Source organism: Nannospalax galili, unplaced genomic scaffold, assembly GCF_000622305.1.
Source record: "Nannospalax galili isolate Female #2095 unplaced genomic scaffold, S.galili_v1.0 scaffold172, whole genome shotgun sequence".
Lineage (NCBI taxonomy): Eukaryota > Metazoa > Chordata > Mammalia > Rodentia > Spalacidae > Nannospalax > Nannospalax galili.
The window spans coordinates 232,621-253,183 of record NW_008331824.1 but is presented as its reverse complement, the minus strand read 5'-3'; the positions used below and the strand labels follow the sequence as shown (position 1 = coordinate 253,183).

The 20,563-nt window shown below is 38.3% G+C and overlaps 1 protein-coding gene across 2 annotated transcripts in view; it reads right to left on the bottom strand.

Annotated features, from left to right (window-relative positions):
• The window catches only part of Smg1 (SMG1 nonsense mediated mRNA decay associated PI3K related kinase), a 108,603-nt gene that overhangs the window by 64,185 nt on the left and 23,855 nt on the right, over positions 1 to 20,563 (bottom strand). The window contains exons 2-9 of one of the 2 annotated variants that reach the window (XM_029560539.1): positions 12,869 to 12,926; positions 9,178 to 9,341; positions 8,339 to 8,494; positions 6,772 to 6,908; positions 5,358 to 5,416; positions 4,090 to 4,303; positions 1,193 to 1,318; positions 782 to 854 (exon numbers count right to left, since the gene is read on the bottom strand). In XM_029560539.1, coding sequence (XP_029416399.1) covers positions 782 to 854; positions 1,193 to 1,318; positions 4,090 to 4,303; positions 5,358 to 5,416; positions 6,772 to 6,908; positions 8,339 to 8,494; positions 9,178 to 9,341; positions 12,869 to 12,882 — 943 coding nt within the window. In that variant the 5' untranslated portion in view covers positions 12,883 to 12,926. The remainder of the gene's footprint in view (positions 1 to 781; positions 855 to 1,192; positions 1,319 to 4,089; positions 4,304 to 5,357; positions 5,417 to 6,771; positions 6,909 to 8,338; positions 8,495 to 9,177; positions 9,342 to 12,868; positions 12,927 to 20,563) is intronic. The other variant, XM_008826929.3, reaches the window with a different exon arrangement.

Genomic DNA, 20,563 nt, shown 5'->3' with positions numbered 1-20,563 from the left:
TCAAAATTTAAAGAATCCTGCTTTTGAGGTACCTATTTCAAAACATGCCCTGTTTCATAAAATTAGGACTAATATCAGTAACATGTTAATGGTTAATTAATCATGACTAATAGCCTCTTTCAATGCTAAAGAAATTAACATCCTTCAGAAATCAAAATGGAAATCTTTTATCATTTTTTCATCAATTTAATATCTATAGTATCATTATGTACATGACTTCAAAGTACTGAGATTTAGCACCGGTCTAGCTCTGCAATCCACGGACATGTCTAGTCCCAAATGTATATGGTCAACTTCACAATAGAAATGATACCACTCATTCTCACTGGCAAAGAAGCTAAGAGAGAAAATGTACCATCTGGAACAAACAGGTGTGTGCAAATGAGCTTGGCTAGCATTTGTTCTTTATTGTGTATGACAATTTTCCAATCTATGTGTCATTTTAAAATGGCCAGAAAAGCAACAATAAAAAACACAAATAACCAGGACCTTCCATTCTAGACTGCAGGGTATTGCAACCACTTTACCTTCTATTACCAAACATGATACAGAAGACTTAAGATGGTCTTAAATTTCTCACAGGTGCAACACTGGAATCTGTATTATTCTAACTAATTTTCTTTTGAAAAGGTCAATATAGTTACAAGTGATATTCATTTATAATAGCTAGCATATTCCTCTGAAACAATCAGTTTTGCTAGACAGCTGAAGAAATAGCATTAACAGCTACTTTGGGGGAGACTAGCACTTTACATAGACTGACACAAGCTACAGAACTTACCAGATACCTGCTGTGTGAGGGAGGGTTTCTGAGTGTGATCTATGTGCCATCCAACTAATATATCAACTGTATCCTTGATGGAGACAAAAAGAGAGGTTATTTAAGTTCTCACTATTTCAGCAGTGGGATCATATCACACTCAAAAAATTCTAGAGAAAGCTCTTCTCTGTACTTGACATTGGGACAGACAGGAGAACTGCTGTCATGACACTGATATAATATTTAATCTTCTATATTGAAGGTATTAATGTCAGAAAAAATATACCTGCTTTTTATAAAAAAGCAGGATTACTGTTGCAACAGTCTTTCAAAACATCACTGATAATATTCAAAGGGTCAGATGCAATGCTGTCTGATGCCCACATTCTCATACAACTATCCCTATCATCATTAGGGGAATGAGGAACTCACCCTAAAATTGGTACTGAAAATATGAGGGTAACATCGAGCCACCAAAAGAATGCACTTAACACATTTGCAAAGTAATTCTGGTGTATCCACATTTTCAAGAATTGACTGTAGGCTGGTCATTACAAGCTGAAAAACAAAAGTTACATAAATGTTCAGCGAAGTACAGAGAAGATAAGCAGATCTGGTTCATCACTAACCAGTGACTACATTGAAAACATGTAACAAAGAAAATTTTTGATTAATGTATAAAATGTTAAACTGAAGAAAGCACAAAAATATTAAATATTTGATGTAAATTTTTTTTTAAAAATAAACTTTATTGCTTTAATTTTAAAACTGAAGACATTTCATTCCACTGTTAGACTAAAAACAAATACTGTCCTCTATTTTAATGTCTGTTAACATTACTCCTTTAGTGTTAAGTTCTCTATATGATATTCATAAGTACTCTGTGGCTGTGACTTAATTTTAAGTACAAACGGTGGCTTGAAAAACTTTTCTTTAAAATACCATAATCACATGAGAATTTAAGCTGAGCACTGTCACACAAACCTGTAATCCCAGTACTCAATAGGCTGGGGAAGAATAGCCCAGGAAAGTCTGTGCTACATACCAAGACCCTTTCTTTAAAAGGTAAAAAATAAAATGTAAAAAAATTTCAGAGTAACCAGGCGTGGTGGTGCATGCCTTTAACCCAGCACTTAGGAGGTAGAGGCAGGCGGATCTCTGTGAGTTCAAGGCCAGTCTGGTCTACATAGTGAGTTTCAGGCTGGCTGGGGCTACAGGGAGACCCTGTCTCAAAAAAAAATTTTTTTTCAGAGTAAATCTTTTGCAATTAATAGGCTTTAAAGCAAAATGCATGTGGTTTGCTTCAAGTCAGAATGATGTGAAAGAGGGTTAATTACAATGGGACTACATAAATGACATTCAAGCTTATTACGACCTGTGTAACGAAAATAAGGTATATCACTGATACTGATTGTTCAGCTGTTCAAAACCACTTTCCTCAAAAGGTTCTTTCATTGCAAAAGAAAAAAAAAGAGAGATTATATAAGAAATGCTAGAATTAGAGGCTAGAGGGATGGCTCAGCAGTTAAGAGCACTGGCTGCTCTTGCAGAGTTCCCAGCACCCACATGGCAGCTACCAACAGTCCATAACTCCAGTTTCAGGGCATCTGATGCCCTCTTCTGACCTCCATGGGCATTATACTCACATGGTGCACTTACATACGCACAGGCAAAAGACTCGTGTACACATAAAGTACACTTTTTTAAAAAGTCATGCAAGAATTAGAAAAACCACCACTTTGCAACAGCCAATGTTACAATCTGGATACCAAAATAACTCAGTGACACATTAGTAAAGAAAAAGCACCAGCAGATCCCAAAGAGCTCAGATAGCATATTCAGATTGCTAATTCGAAAGGGGGAAATAAATCTTCACAACAGGAAGATCTAGTAGTCATCCCCCAACCAGGGGATCAAGCCCTTCATGTAGAGGAGAAACACAGCCTGCTATCAGGGGCCTGCTCTTGATGCAGCAGTAAGGAGGAACCCTGGAAGTATTCATGCTCAAAAGGCTTACGCTGACTCGAAGGTTCACTAAAACAAAAGTAGAGCATGCAACAAAGTAAGGAATAGTGAGTACAAAGAAATGAAAAAAGGCACAGCACCAAAGACAATGCTTGAATCTTGATGGGGTCCTGGGTCGGAGGAAACATAAACATAAATGGTGTCTTAAGAGCAATTACAGAAATTTGAATACAGATTATATCTCTGCATCTTCTTGTGGACTTGAAATCTTTCAAATTATAGTTAGGAAATGCTTATAATACAAAAATTATATGAAAATAAAGACAAATTTGATATTATGCTACATAGTTAGATAATTATCAGAAACTTTCCCCAATATTTTGGTAATGGAGAGATGTACCTTTCAAAAGAACAGTTATCTTTTATATCCATTTTTTTCTCATCCAAAAATGAAGCAAATCATGAACTGTAAAAAAGCCAACAAGCCGGGTGTGGTGGCACAGACCTATAGTTCTAGCACTTGGGAGGCAGAGGCAGGCAGAACTCTAGAGTTCAAGGCCAGCCTGGTCTATATAGTGAGTTCCAGGACAGCTGGGGCTACAGGGAGACCCTGTTTCAAAAAGAAAAAAAAAAGCAAACAAAAAAGGTATAGGTAGATACTCCAGGCACAAAATACCCCAATTTTTGAAACATTACCTCAACACGAATTTTGTTACATAAAATCTTTTTCAAATTAAACTGGAATGCCAGACAGTACACAGTCCTAGTACTCAGGAGGCCAAGACAGAAACGTCAGGAGTTTTGAAGATCACTTGGACCACACTGTAAGACCTGGTCTCCAAAAATCCCAAACAAAACAAAAAACTAAATTGGGAATAAGCTTTTCTATATATTCAGATATGTAAAAGCAAAATAAAACTAAGTAGACCCTGGTATTCATTTATTAGTAACTGTTTTTACATTACTTAGATTAAGAATTTTTGACATTATCAAACCTAAAAAGACTTAGGGAGGTGGGAAAGGTAAAGGAGAAATAAACAGATTTAGAATGAGTTGTGCATGTTTAGCTTCTATATTATATCACTCAGAAACTGTGAAGCCCTTTCCTGTCCAAGTTTCTTGGTGCAGTTCCTACTTTCAAATCTGCAAGTCACTCTAGTATTAGGCAACTACAAAGAAAAGCTTTCTAAAATATGAGAAGATAAAAATGCTTAAAATTGATTTATTTTAAATCTATCTTTAGTGAAACTCAAAGAGAAGAATTGCACTGGCATGGTACTTTGCACAACAGTAGTAGATAAGCCCTGTTCTCCACTTCTGTCCTTGGGCTCTCCTCCCATCCATCATCAGCCCCCCATTCTTACCTGCATCACTGATGAAAAGGCTTTCTTCTCTCCTGCAGTCTCCAGTGCTTTGTAGGTGGCACATAAGTAGAGGAGTTTAACTTCATCTTTTGCAGATGAGCTAAATTTGCTAAAAATCCATTTGAAGATCTTCTCAGCCTCGTAGCTCAGAGAAGCACAAAGAAGGCCAAGACAGCAAGCTCCCTCCTGTCTCAACTCCTGAAGCAACTTGCTACTGTGTTTATTTTAATGGAAATAGAACAAAACACACACAAAAGGAGTAAGCTTTCAAAGATGACAGGAATGACGTATCTTACAAAAGCATGTCTTAGATGTTTTAAAGAATTCTAAAATGACTTTTTAATAGCTCAAAATAAATAAGAGGTTGAAATTTTTCCTACTCTAAATACTATACTGTCTATATTCTGCAGTATTCAAAGTTCTTTTTTGTCAGACATTAGATTTTCTTTTACAAAATCAGTTACTAACAAACACCAAGGGAAAGTATAAAAGTGCTAAAATCAGGCTTCGAATTCCATTTCAAATTAACTGATTCACAGAGAGGTAGCAAAAAAATTATTAGAGAAGCCAGGCATGATGGCACACGCCTTTAATCTCAACACTCAGGAGGCATAGGCAGGCTTGAACTTTATTGAGTTCAAGGCCAGCCTGGTCTACATAGTGAGTTCCAGGTCAGCTGGGGCTATTGCGAGACCCTGCCTCAAAAAGACCAAAAAAATTTTAGAACACGCACTGTAAGTATATTCTACTTACCATTCAACAGTAAAGGTTGTAATAAGTAGGAAATGCTTAGTGCTTAAATACATAAACTTAAATGACAGCAGTTAGAACTTAAGTAACTGTCGGTGAGCTGCTGAGCTCTGAGTGTGTTCTAACACTACAATTCTCTAGGAATCACTGCACACCTCTGAGAACCCTACAGAAGGGTTAAGGATCGAAACTCCCTTTTTCCTCTACTCTCTAAGCACTTTCAAAATTCCCTAGTTCTGGTTACTTTTATTCATGCAGCATCAACAGTTTAGGTCTTTCCACAAGCCAAAGCTCAGCTATTCAGTCAGACTGGTAAATTAAAGGAAAGAATAAGATTCCCTTTCAAGTGGATTCCACTTGTATTTAACAATAAATTAAAAAAAAAAATAGGAGGAGGAGGAAAGACTTGGTAAAACATCAAGTGTATTTATAAACAAAGCCAACGGGTACATCACATATATTTAAGTTCTACAACCACATTTAAAATCACTTAAATGTGACCATTATTAGTCAGTTACCTTTCATTAAGCACATCATGTACAGCAGCCAAGATATTATCCAACTGTTTAACTAGTACCTTAAAAAAAAAACACATTTGTAAAAACTTCAAATTCCTGTATTTTTAAGAACAGCACTGCCTGTCTTCCCCTTCAGATTATACTATTATAGGACCATAGCTTACTTATTATTTCCAGTCCTCAAATCAGCATGAGGAATGGCACGTTTCCCATTAGGCTATGAAGGAAATTCATCCACAGGAAAGAGGCACAGTCATAAAAATTCCAGCCAAAAAGCTTGTTTTACTTGATTCTCGGATGTGCATTTTTAAGTAGAATGACAGAGGAATCAAGATAGGTAATAAAGTAGTAACAGTAATATACTAGTGACAGTATATAATGGTGATAGTCTCACTGTACAAGTATTTCAACTTACTATATATTTAAAACTTTTCATAATAAAATGAGGGAAATAGGGACTTTTGAATCAAATGCTTATTTGCCTTGCTATATCATTATTAGTAATGTTCTTCTGGCCTGTATTGGGCTCTTAACAGCAGGAAAATTAGAAAGGAGATAATTTTCTAAGTGCTCCCGAAGATTTTTTTGTGTGTTGTTTTTGTTTGGTTGGTTGGCTGTTGAGACAGGATCTCACTATGTAGTCCAGGATGGCCTTGAATTCACAGAGATCCACCTGCCTCTGCCTCCGCTATGCTGGGATTAAAAGCATGCACTACCCACCATGTCCAGTCATAAAGATTGTTTCTTTGTACTATTACTATATTTTACTTTATGTGTTTGAGTGTATTCCCTGCATGTAGGTAGGTACAAACATATTGTGCAGTGCTTGAGAAGGTCAGAAGAGGATGTCGGATTCTCTGAAACTAGAGTTACTTAATAAAGCCAGAGGTGGCAGTGCATGGGGGTGGTTGTTAGCCACCATGTGGGTGCTGGGATGTGAAGCCAGGTCCTCTGCAAGAGTAGCCAGTGCTCTTAACTACTGAGCCATCTCTCTAGCCCATAAAGATTGTTTCTTAAAGGGCTCTTTCATTTCTTTAGTTCTGGTCCCTAGACCAGACTTTCAGACATAAAATATTTTACATTTCACATTATGAAAAATAGAGATAGTCTGTCCTGGAACACTGAAAGAATTCTGAGGACAGCATGATTATCGACGATTAACTTAAAGTATATTAAAAATTAAATGCACTTTATGGAGAAAACACTAAAGTGGCTCCAACAATGGGCAACGGTAGATGACAGGTTAGGGGCATTACTTTCTAGATTAGCTAATGCAGGTCAAGAAAGTATAGAGTAAGGAAAGTGTCTTTCTCCTAGAAGCAAACCATTCCCTTCTGAAATCATCCCACCACAACATTAGTTCATTTACTATGGGAAAACAGAAGCTCAGCAATTCTAAACAGAGGCTACTCACCAGCTTATTTTCTGGTTGCTGAATAAACTCTTTGAGCTGCTTTACAGTAGCCAGTCTTCGGTCTCTGTCATCTTCCCGGGTGATCCTCCGAAGAAGATTCGACAGCCGAGACTCATCAGAGTACGACATCGATCGCTCTGTGAATATAAACATTTCATGGCCCACCTAGTGTACCAAAGTACAGAAGGCTATATGGAGACATTCTGAAGTGCATCAAAAGCCATAGTTGAGGGACCTGGAGCAATGACTCAGCAGTTAAAAGTACATGCTGCTCTTGCAGAGGACCCAAGTTTGCTTCACAGCATCCATGTTGGGTGGCTCACAATTGCCTTAACTCCAGCTCCAGGAGATCCAATGCCCTCTTCTGGCCTCCACAGGCACCTGCACTCATATACATATCCACACACATACTCATAAATGAAAAATAAACAAATCTCTTAATAATAGTAATAAAAATAAAAACCAGAGTCTGCTGGGCGTGGTGGCGCACACCTTTAATCCCAGCACTTGGGAGGCAGAGGTAGGCGGATCTTTGTGAGCTTGAGGCCAGCCTGGTCTACATAGTGAGTTCCAGGACAGTTGGGGCTACAAGGAGACCCTGTCTCAAAAAGACAAAAGAGGAAAAAAAAACAGAGTCTACTGGTATCTATAGCAGAGTGCCTGGCCACAGATCCCCAAAAAAGATCATAAAGTAATTAAAAAAAAAAAAAAAAGAATGAAAAACTGCTATACACAATGACTAGCATTTGATGTATAAATAAGAAACCACATTAAGTCTTGAAAGGAAAATCAAAGAAACTACTACAATGTCCAGAGAAGGCTATGGGTTTTTTTGAACAGATTCCCCCAGCCCAAAGTATTTCAAGGATTGACATAGAAAATACTTTAAATCACCAGTTAAGAAGCCTATCCCTATTTACAATTCTTCTGCCACTAGCAAATTTGCTGCTACAAATCTGTGAAAGGAATTGTACTAAACTAATTTCAGAGTGATTTTCTGGCTTCTAAGCTACTGTAGGTCCCCAAACACTACAAAGCAGCAGCAGAGCCTTTTGTGGAGCCATTTTATTTCAGAAACCTTATCCAAGAAATCAAGTTTTTTTATAAGTTAAATGAGGGGGGGAAGTGTTTATTCACACAAAACGCTCACCAAGGTATACATGAAACAAACTACACCTACAAAATCAAAATTTTCAACTTCATACTCAGCTTTAATTTCCCTTTAAAGAAAGAAATATACATTACCTCTAATCTTCTGAATTTTCAAAGTGCTTTACCTATACTTTGGAGTTTGCAGCAGAGGGTAAGGTATGGATGTTACTTTACTTCAGGAAAAGGTCCATTCTGTACACAGGACTTACTGTATACACTACCCATTCAGAAACCCTTTAAGATCTCAAACAGTCTTGTAAATCTTTCTTATGAGAAATTAGTAGGTCACAGGAAAAGAATGCAAGTGGCTATCATCTGCACAGTTTGCAACTCACAGTTGCACTAATCAGCTCACAGGCATGAGATTCAATTCTTTGTTGGGGCATATGGTTGATCCCAATTTTCAAAACCTTACCCTGTGATTTCCTCATGTCTTTGGTGGCTAACGCACGACTGCCATGCTGAACACTGGTGAACTCAGGGCTGGTCACATTGTTAACCCTCAGCTCTTGCCCCAACGACTTCCGACCATAAGTATTTTCCCCAGATCCTCCATTGACACTGTAGCCACCTGAAAACACCAAACCAAGGCTTACACTATTTTAACAATGTTCACGGGGTCTCTGTTTCATTTAGTTAACTCCTAACAGTTCAGGATCTTACCACTCATCTTCAATCCAACCAGCCTTTGCTTCCCTACCTTTTCCCTGTGCTGCCTATCTAGAAATCATTTTCATTTCATTTTGATTCCTTCACTGGAAGTAGAGAAATGAAAGTTAAATTCAGCCAGATTTTACGGTTTGCTTAAACACATTTTGGATGACTGAATGAAAGACGATCGTCTAGTGCCTTCAGGTGTTACAACAATAAACTATAAATGGGAAATGCAGTTTACACACTACATGTATTTTTAAACACTTAATTTAGGGGGCAAAGGCAAATGGATTCCTGTGAAATCGAGGCCAGTCTGTCTACACAGAGTTCCAGGCCGGCTAGGGCTACAGAGAGACCCTGTCTCAAAACAAACAAAAACAAAGCACTTAAATAAAATAGGCAAACTTAGAAAGTTTTTAGAAATAATACTACATTTGTTACCTATATTTTCAATACATTACAAAAGGGATGGAGAGAAGGAAGGAGGTAGAGAGGAGACAGTAACAAGAGGCAGGTTGCCTAGGAGATAGGAGGGAGGTTAAGACAGCTAGTCTAAAACACTGGCAAAAACATGCTCCAGCAAAAAGAAAATCCACATACCCTTTTCGTCATTCTGTATGTCAACATGGCCTCTGGTATCATCATGCCTTTGCCGAGACACCACAGCTGAATTTGAAGGTTGCAGTCCATAAGAGGAAGAACCACCCCTATCTCTGGATGAGGAATATTTTAAAGTATCTGGGTCGGCTGATGCACTATCAGTTCTGAAATGAAAGAAAATTGAGTATTAGAGCTTTAAGCAAACACTTTAATAGCTGAAACTATATAGCCTCTCTCTCCCTGCTAACTTTTACAGCCAGTCACTAGAATTCCAAGCACTCCATTATCTAATAAGTCTTTCAACTGGGAAGAGACTGTCAACAGATTTAGTGCCTGCTGCTCAATCTTGCCTATTGAAGACCCATCTGGATTAGAGTGACCATCTTAACTTGCTCAGAATTTTCCTTTTCTGGGAGAAGGGGACAAGCATGTGGGTGGCTGTGCATATGTGTGTGCAGAACAGGTCAAACCCAGGTGCTACCCCTCAGAAACTGTCTACTTTGTTTTTAAGACAAGGTCTCTCACTGGAACCTGGGAAATACCGACTAGCCTAACTTGCTGGCCAGGGAGCTACAAAGATCTGCCTGTGTCTTCGTCCCCTGAGCTGGGATTAATTATAAGAGCACACTACCACACCCAGCTTTTTATGTGGGTGCTGGGGATGGACCTCAGGTCCTCATGCATATGCAGTAAGCATTTATGAACGGAAACATCTCCCAGCGCCCAAGGCTTTACTAATAAACTCTCCTCCCAGAAAGGGTTAGTCAAAAACTTTCAGTCTTTCCAGTCATAAAATGAAAACTACAGTCAACATGTAAGGCAGCAAATAATGCAGCTCCTAATTATTTTTAAAATCATTGCCTCATGGAAATGTCACCTAAAACTTTCAACTAAATCTTTAATTGTTTGGCAGAAAAATATACATCAGTATTTGAAAACAAACTCAGTAGGATATAAGGAAAGACACATTACTACAAAGAAAAATTATGTTTATGCCGTGTAATACTTTGATGGCTTTACAGAAAAATATGCCAATTAAAATACTTTTAAAAGGGAAACGAAATATTTTTATTACATTTACAGGCAGGGGAGGACGGGACTGGTTCTTCCACCACGCGGATCCCAAGGATCAAACTCAGGTCATAAGGCTTGGCACTAAGTGCCTTTACAAAACACTGAGCCATCTCACGAACAAACAAATGCTAAGAAGAGACAAGGTATCAGGAATCCAGTAATGCTGAATCTGAAGGCTATGGTCCATAATCTATATAAATATTATTCAGAATAATACCTGATGCTTGAAGTGGTGCTACCCAAGACAATATTAGCATCTTTCTCCAAGTATCAGCACCTATCTGCTCTATGCATCAATTTCATGAGTAAAATGAACCAAGGTACTAGGTTTCTCATGTGCTGTACTCTTTGAGACATCAATCATATACTGTCAAGAAAGAAAATTATTCTATTTCAACACATGAAAAACATTATTTTGACTTCCCTGAGAGAATGAAGTTTCTTTAAAAAAATAAACATCTATATTTATAATGAACATTTTCAGGATCAGATCTAGTAACAGAGGTCTATAATCTCACCTACTCAGAGGCTAAAATACAAAGATTTCAAGTTCAAGGCCAGCCTGAGCCTGAAGAGCCCAGGTTCAATCTGCAGAACCATAAAACAAACAAAATCTTCTAAACCCCTAAGCACTCTGAACTTTAGTGCACTGACAAGAACAGAAATGAGTCTGAGCTCCTCTCCTCAATATAAAGAGGTAGCAGGATTCTGTACACATACTCCATCTTGATTGAATTATCCTGCTCTTGCTCTACCCACAAAGTACCAACCGTGAACCTTTGCACAGGTTCCATCAGCTGGACACCTCCACCTGTACTTACTGAATTTCTGCTGACATAGAACACTGTCAGCAGCTCCAATTACATTTAAACCCAACCGGCAAAGTCTATGTTACCCCTAAAAGACTTTCAATCTGAAGCTTGTAAAAAATTCCGAAACCCAGCAAGTTGAAACTACTAAAGCTGGACTATCTTCTTCAAATACATGGAGTTCATATGCTTATAGCCATAGCTAATGCTTCTAACTTAGGAAAAAATGAAATCTATGGAATCTTAAAGGAAAAATTTATGAGGATACTTTTTATAAGTATACTAACCAAATCACTCAGTAAGCATGAACACTCAATGGGGCATAAGAATTTAACTAATGGAAAAATAATTCCTCATGTATCTAAAAATAGCACATTAAATGTGCACCTATAATAAACCACAATACATCACTACTTTCTTAAAAAAGATTGATGAATAAAAGAAAGCTTATAGCTTCCTGATAGGTTTTGAACATGGGTGCATGTATTTACCTAATACAACCTGAAAAAAAATTATTAGTAAATGCACAAATAAAATAAGCACATGGTTAATTCTGATATACAAAGACATCTGAAGCCTACCAATAAATGCCTTTATTTCCTATTTCCATTATGATTACATATCGCCTATACCAGCCTTGCTATTAGGAGTTAAATACTTGCACCATTTTCTGGTGACAAAGCAGTAACATAAGGCAGCAGATAATAGAGGTTAAAAAAAGATCTGGGCTCAAATCCCAGGTTCAATACTGAAAAGATATGTATACTTGGCACAAATTACTTAATTTCCAGGCCTTGGTTTTCTCTTGTGTAAAATGGGGATAACAGCTATCCAATATAAAGATTTTTGTGAGGCTCAAATAAAGTGAAGAATTCTTAAGAAATACTTTGGCTTGCAGTACTGACACATTAAGAATTATAGCCTTAATTCAAAATAAACGAGTTTTCCAAGCTAACAAAAGATACACAAGCAGTTCATGAGCATGTAAATACAATCAAAAGTTTTCACAATATAAATAGCTTAAACTCTTCAATGAAGAAATTAAGTAGCTTCACTTTTACCAACAAGTTTCTAACTAGGTTCATTAGATTTCAAACTAAACATACAAGACAAGGAAAAACTTCCCGATTTATCAAAATTAGGTTTTTAAATCCCAAGAGTTATAACACTGAGATTTTTCATCACAAAATTACTTTTGAAAAATGTTAACAACACAAATCACTGGGCTTTAGAAGGGCTATGTCAGAGCTGCCCCAAACATCCTAGTGGCCACCTTCTTCCAGCAAACTGATCAAAATATTTCCAGTAAGAATCAGACTTACATGTATTCTGAAGCAAAAGGCACAAATAGCTCAGCATTTATGTGAAATCCCTATCTCTACAGTATCGAAACTGTTTAAGGTCTCAAAAACCATGACTGTTAGGATACTAGCACCAACAAGACCATCCCAGTCCAATAAAAAACTGGCACAAAATGGAAATAAACACTTAAAATGAAGCAAAGGCACAAAATAGAAAAAGAAGATTTGAACTCCAAGAAGCAGGCATCGGTGTTAAGCTAGTTAGAAGGGCTGAAAAAAGGCTATCTACCAGAATTAATGTTTCAATTTAGTGGGAAAATTGATCTATCTGTTAAGACTAAGAATCCTAGCATGGATCCAAAAATACCTCCACAGCCCTTTTAATGCTCTAAAAATATTACGGAGAGGAAAAAAAAAAGAGAAATGCATAAATTTCCCCAAAACGATCCAACTAGAGTTAAGCCTGATGTACATGCCACATGAGAGGTAAGTTTCTAAAGCTCATACCTCAAAAATCGCATACTGTATAATATGGAGCCTTTGTGGTGTTTTGCATCAAGTCAATCTGTAAGACAGCAGTTACAGTATTAGTGAAGACAGTGGGTTAAAACATTTGTTGTTCAAACATGAAGCAAATATCATTGATGGGTTAAGTGATTTTTCTTGAACTATGGCCACAGTAGGTTCCAATACTGAAGGAAAAATTCCAATAGAAAGCTACTCTATACCTTGGAGAATACAGGTTCTTTTAAGTGGCAATCAAAAAATGTTAAGTACATAAGAGAATTTAAATGTTAACTCTAACATACAGATCATATGTAAATATAGTTACCACTCATTTAATTACCTATCCTCGAAATCCAGAAAATGTAATAAACCTAGGAGGCCATTCAACTGACTCAAATCCTCAGACCTCACACCAACAACTCACCATTTGTTAGAGGAAAATGTCTCCTGGCTAGTCTTGTGGTCCATCCCAGTTCATTAAATAGAACAACTCTTCTCCCCTCCCAAGAGTCTTCTCTGCTAAATGTGAAGTCAGGGGCTTCCCTATGAGGCAGCATTTCCACAAAGCACCTAAAATGACTTGATACAAACACCACACCTGGTGGTGCCACTAGAATAAACCTCATTACTGTTTTTAACCTAGGCCTAAGGAATTTCACTCCTGTGGTTAGATCTAATTTACACTGAATATAAACCAGGAAATGAGATCTGTGCTGAAGCCAATGAGGTAGAATATATTCTCAATAGCAATATAGAAATAGCTCTCAAAAGAGGAGATACCAGAGTTTTGCATATTAACAGTTCACATCGCTTGAAAGCTTGAAAATGATTTACCTTTTAGGCTTAAATCCAGTGCTCTGGCTGTAATGTCTCTTACTCACCTGGACTCAAACATGTTTTCAGGAAGGGCAGGAGGAAGGACAATGCACAACCTCAAGCCTCATGAGCACCACTTTTACATGAGAAACATGGCCCTAAGAATGAATCCAGGAAGGCTGGAGAGATGGCTCAGTAGTTAAAGAGTACTGGCTGCTCTTCCAGAGGACCCAGGTTGGATTCCCAGCACCCACATGGCAGCTAACAACTGCCTGTAACTCCGGTTCAGGGGAATTCGACATCCTCCTCTGACCTCCATGGGCACTACATGACACAGGTGCACTTACACTCATGCAGGTAATACACTCATACATATAAAAATAAATTTTTTAAATGTTTTAAAAAATGAATCCAGGGCTAAAAGATTCATTTGGGAGGCTCAGACAGTATTTATACAAAACTCTTCTCACATTAAAAAAAAGTTCAGGGGCTGGAGAGATGGCTCAGTGATTAAGAGCACTGACTGCTCTTGCAGAGGACTCAGGTTCAATTCCTAGCACCCACATGGTGGCTACGAACCATCCTTAACTCCAGTTCCAGAGGAATCCGACACCCTCATCTGACCTTGGCGGCACATGGGTGCACTCACAAACATGCAGGCAATACACTCATACACATAAAATAAAAATAAAATTTTTTTAAATTATTTTTTAAAAAGTTCAAATTTAATAAAACAATATAATTTCATTTCAAAATTATAAATGGGTGCATCAATTTTATGATATTAAATTTTTAATTAATACAATTTCTTGGCAAAAGTTTCTTAGTATCTAGGTATTAAGTGACTATAATGCCAAATTTTAATTACTCATTTGTTGGTTCTTTCTTAGAGTGATGAAAAAATATATTTAACTACTATAAAACCACAAAGATTTTTACCTTACCCAAAAGAAGCTCTGGCTTTTACTTGTGGCTTCTAAAAGGTAATCTCTAAAATCTTGGAATGTTCTTTTTGTTCACCTGGAGGCTCTAGAGTAAAGCACAAAGTCTAACAATGTGACTTACGGTGGGAGCTTTAAGTGACATAAATCAAACTTCAGAGGGCTGGAGACTAAGGCTGCTAAACAGGCAATTGGTTACAGAGCCTCAATAAAAACTCTGCATTGGACACCTGGAGCAAGCATCCTGATTGAATACTTCATGAGTACTGACACTCATTAATCCCCACAGGAAGCAACACTATTCATGATTCTACAGGGAATGGACAACTACAAGCTCCATAGCTGGATCTTTCTTAGACTCTGCCCTGTGTGGCCTTTACCCTTCTCTGACTTTAATCTGAATCCTTCAGTGGCAATAAACTATTACCCTGATAAAAAGGACCTTCACTTGCAACTAGTGTCAAAAGCAAGGGTTGTCTATATTCCCTCAATGAATATATTCTAACCCCAAAATTTAATAGTGTAATTTTTGGTTGGCTTTTTTTGGGGGGGTCTTTTTGAGACAGGGTCTCCCTATGGCCCCAGTTGTCCTGGAACTCGCTATGTAGACCAGGCTGGCCTTGAACTCACAGAGATCCGCCTGCCTCTGCCTCCCAAGTGCTGGGATTAAAGGCGTGCACCATCACGCCCGGCTTAATAGTATAACTTTTAATAGCATCTTTAGCAAACACAGTATAAAGATTTGACTGCCAAGGACCTTCAAATATTCCCTGCTAGTTGACCTCTAATCCAATTAAACAGAAGGAGTAAACAAAGGCAATAACCTAGCAGGGAATTACCTTAAAATAGCAACCTTTGCTTCATGTACACAGTTGTCTTCAGAGAGCAGGTTCGTGCACACCTCCCTCCCACTGGCTCATACTCCTCTAGCCTATGGTGATGCACAATGAGGCCTTCACTGCTACTCAGATTTCCCCACCCAGGGTTTTTTCCTTTCCAAAACACCTACCTGTCAAACCTTCTGCACCATTCTCCTACCACCAATGGATCTTACAGGCTATATTCACAATTTCTAAGTAATGAAAGCTGTTCAACAGCATTCTCAATAACAAGAGCTAATATTCTTTAGTTTCTACCAAGAGCAGCAAACCTACTCTGATGTTTCAATCTGAAATGTCCCACATATGCTCATGTTTTGAATCCTTTGTCCCCAAGAGTAGCACTATTTAGGGATACTATAGAGCCTTTAAGAGGTGGTGCCTCACTAGAGGAAGTGGGTCACTGAGGGTAGGTCCTTGGAAATATATTAGGCCTAGCTCCTCATCACACTTTTCCTGTCATGAATGGACCAAGACTGTCTGAAGCCATGAGCCAGAATAAGTCCTTCTTCCCTTAACTTGTGTTGAATATTTCATCACAATAGCAAAGAAGTAACATTTATCACCTCATTTAATTACTACCCCAGTCCTATTAATTACTATTTTATAGGTAACCGAAGGTTCCTTAACTGACCCAAAGTACCCACCTTTACTACTAAGTGCAAACTTCCTCCCAATAAATCCAAATTCAATTCCATCTGCACAGTCTTTCTTTCATCATCTTTCATAATACAGTAAGTAAAGCTCCCAGAGCAATCACCTGGAGCCCTGCCTTCTGCCTGTTTCCTAAATAGGTCTTCATCCTCTGTAGACTACCATTCCCCACGTCACCATCGTTCATCACATCACCATGAGCACTCACAGAATGTGCCTTTAAAAATAATTTAACTCTTTTCCATCTACAAGTGTAGTTAGGCAGGGAATGGGCACATAAACTTCCAATTCTGCCACTTGGAAAGCAGAGAGAGGAGGATCAGGAGTTGAAGGTCAGCCAAGGCTACATAGCACCCCCAAACTAAATGTCCAGATTCTTCACAACCAAGTCCCTCAAAACTCCATCTTCCTCACCTCCACTTTCTTTTCAACTCACTGAAACCTTCCTTCTACCCTCAGTACACTGCAAGACTATTTCTGCCAGGGTAGGAGCTGCCTTTCACAGCTCTCCTGTTCCTAAAATTCCACAAGCTTTTTTTGTTTTTTCATGCTCTTTCTCCAAACCACGCTGAAGTTAGTGTTGTATCATTTTGTTTGTTTCTTAATATTGTACTTATTTTATGTGTATGAGTGTCTGGCCTGCACATATATAAGTGCACCCATGTCATACAATGCCCACAGAGATCAGAAGAGGGCACTGGATCCCCTGGAACTGGTGGCTGTTAGTCACCATATAGGTGCTGAATTTGAACCCAGGTCTTCTACAAGAGCAGACAGTGTTCTTAACCACGTAGTCATCTCTTTAGTCCCTTGTTTGCTTGGTTTTTGGGTTTTTTTGAGACAAGGTCTCCCTGTAGCCCCAGCCTGAAACTCATTATGTAGACCAGGCTGGCCTTAAACTCACCGAGATTCACATGCCTCTGCCTCCCTAGAGTACTGGGATTGAAGGTATGTACCAGCATGCCCAGCTCCTTGTTCAATTTTTTTAAAACAAGTTTAATCAAATACTTCTGTAAATTTTCCTAGTCAAAATAGTCTCTTCTTTCACTTTCTTCTTTAGCCAGCTTAGGCTTTATGGTCTACCATTTCAATAATGCTCTTGCAAATCCCCTTAATCTCGTTTAAGATTTTCCTCACAACAACCAGGCAAAACTCTCAATTCCAAATAAACCTAGCAGTGATCAACTATCCTTTAGTAAGCACATCACTGCCTACAAACTCCCCAGACCACCACTATCCTCTTCTGATTCCAAAATACCCTCCTGACCCTAACCCACAAAGACTCTCACCTTTGCCACTCCCCCACACTCAAAAAAGCACCATAACATATCTGCTCTCCATCCTACATCGTCTATCTCCATCTTCATCTTCTCAATTTTTCAAACAGATACTTGCTCCTGTACAATCCATCTTTCCCACACAGCTAAATTTTCCTCTTAAACATATAAGGTTTTCTAATGTCTCTTATTTAAGAATTACAAAGACACATAAAAGAACAAAAATGAACAGAAAAACTCCATCAAACCCACATGCCTCTCCACCACACCATCAGGCTCTCTATGGACAAACTACCCAAGATACCTGTATTCCCTAGTCCCATTTCTTTACCTCTTCAGCTCAACGCAAACCTGATACAACTTCTGTTCATGCCTCTACCCTCCAGGTTGCTAAGTCCAAGATGAATTTCAGGCCTAGATCTACTCACCCTCTCAGGGCTGCAGAGAAGGGCTGTCAAGTTTTGCCCTGCACAAAGATAACTTACAGAGGAAAAAAGTGAGAATGAAATGAAAACCCCTCTTTTTAAAAGTCTTACAATATGTGCTGGAGAGGTGGCTTGGCAGTTAAGAGTACTTAATTGCTGCTCTTCCAGGGGACCTGAGTTTGGTTCCTGGTACCCACATTGGGTAGGCTCAGAACTCTTGCCATTCTTGGCTTTCTTTTTATCCCTCCAAGCCTCAACTTCCTTTTGTCAAAGTTCAGATTCCCAAGGCTGACTAGGAGCCTCCACTATACATGTACTTAAGAAGGACTAATGGTTTCCCTTAGCTCTAACATCATTTGAAATGCTGATTTTACAGTGCTCTGCCAAGAGACGATAAATACCAGAAGGGGTACCAGAAGGCCTGTTGGATACCCCATTGCTCAAATGGAATAGAAAACTACCTGTTGACTAAACTTTGTCACTGAGGCCTTTTGCTTAACTTTGTACTTCAGTTCCCTAAATTAACAAAACACTAAGATTTCTACAAGAGTCAACCTGCAATCTAAACTCCCTCTCCAAAGCCTTCTATAAAAAAAATAAAAATAAAAAATAGTATTTATGGGCTGGGGACCTAAGTCAATGGAACAGCATTTAGTATAGCATGCATGAGACCCCTGGGTTCAGTCACCAGTTCTGACAAAGGGGGAAGGGGTCAACAAATTTTGACCATTTACTACAAGATCATCGAGTGAGAGCTAAGATTACAAAAGGGGCTGATGTGACGGCTCAGTGAGTAAAGGTGCTGGCTTGACGTCCTAAGTTCAATCTAGAATGCACACAGTGGAGAGAACCAACTCCCACAAGTTGTTCTCTGACCTCCACCTGTGCACCATCGGCACACAAACTCACAGACACAAATACCTTTTTTTTTTTAAAGGTTACAAAAAAAAATGAACTAAGACAGTTCCACCTTTCTAAGAATTTAAAATATAGGAAAAAGAGTCCTGTTAAGTTAGTTTGTATATTTTAAAAATTTGAATGAAGGGTATAAAATGCTCTGCGATTTCAGGAGAAATCCCATTATTAGCTCCTTCTTCAAACTCTCATGGTCTGTATCCCACACTAGCTCACTTAAGTAGTTATAAAGTGGTTTCAGTTTGCTCACTTGCTTGAGATGTCACTACAGAAGGCAGGAGGCACTATCTTACCCCATGCACCCTTTCAGAAAAGAACAAATACAGTGGTTGCTACGTGTGGGGAGGCAGGATGGGAAGGATTTAGATGTTGGTGATTAGAAGACCACCAGGATGGTTTAAGTCCTGTCTTTCAGCTTAAAACTTTTATAATTATACAAGGTGTGTAGCACATGCACAGGCGGCTGTGGCAGGAGGACTAAGAAGACCACAAGCTCCAGGCAGCACAGCAGACACACACCACCACAACCACCACCACCACCCGCCCAGATGAGGGGAGAAAAGGGAGAAAAACAAAGGGCCAGTGAGCACATGAAAAAAAATATTCAGTAGCATCAATGATTAGAAAAATGCAAATCATAGCCACAGGAAAAAACACTTCATACCAACTATGATAATCTCATAATTTAAAACATCAATTTTTGTTTGTTTTCTGACAGGGTCTCCCCCAGACCCAGCCTGCCTAGAACTCACTACACAGACCAGACTGGCCTCAGTCTCATAGAGATCTCATCTGCCTCTCCCTGGGTTTAAGGTGTGTACCACCATGTGCAGTGTTAAAACATGAAAAAAAAATTTTTTTTTAGACAGGTCTTCCTGTAGCCCTAGTTGGCCTGGAACTCACTATGCAGACCAGCCTAGGCTTTTACTCACAAAGATCTGCCTGCCTCTCCCTCCTAAGTGCTGGGTTCAAAAGCGTGTGCCACCATGCCCAGCAAAACATGAAATTTTTTTTTGTTTATTTTATTTTTTTTAATTTTTAAAAATTTAATAACCACATGATTAGAAGAAGCATTTCATTACAGCTTTAGCATATTCAGTAACACATTCCAGAGCAAGGATACACCTCTTTCAAAGGTGGCTGTAAATTTTATGTTCACAGTTGAATTAATACAGTCATACAATATTGAACTCAGTATAAGCCCTGTAAGACATAAAACTGAGTTTTTACCCTTTAAAGAAGATCTCCATTTCATTTTAAGATATGCTGTTTCCTACATTTTTAATGCTACTAATGCTTACATGTTTGCACATGTGTCTTTAATCTCGATGTATCTGATTATGACTAGTCACAGTCGGTTACACTCGGATCCTTAGTACCCAAGTATGGATATATAGTCATCAGGTAGAGTTCACTAATAATGTTTATCACCTCTACTATTTAACATGAAGTTAATTAAAAAAATTTTTTAATAACTACACGATTAGAAGAAGAATTTCATTACAGCTTTAACAAACTCAGTAACACACTCCAGAGCAAGAGAACATCTCTTTCACAAGTGGCTGTAAGTTTCAAGGTTCACAGTTGAATTAATAGTTACACAATATTGAACTCAGTATAAGTCTTGTAAGACATAAAATTGAATGAGTTTTTAACCTTTAAAAAAATCTCCATTGCATTTTAGAATATATTGTTCCTTGAAGAAAGACTCATTGTTTTTGCTACTAACACTGAGATGTTGGCGCATGCATCTCTAATCTGTATGCATCTGATTATTAGTAGTCATAGT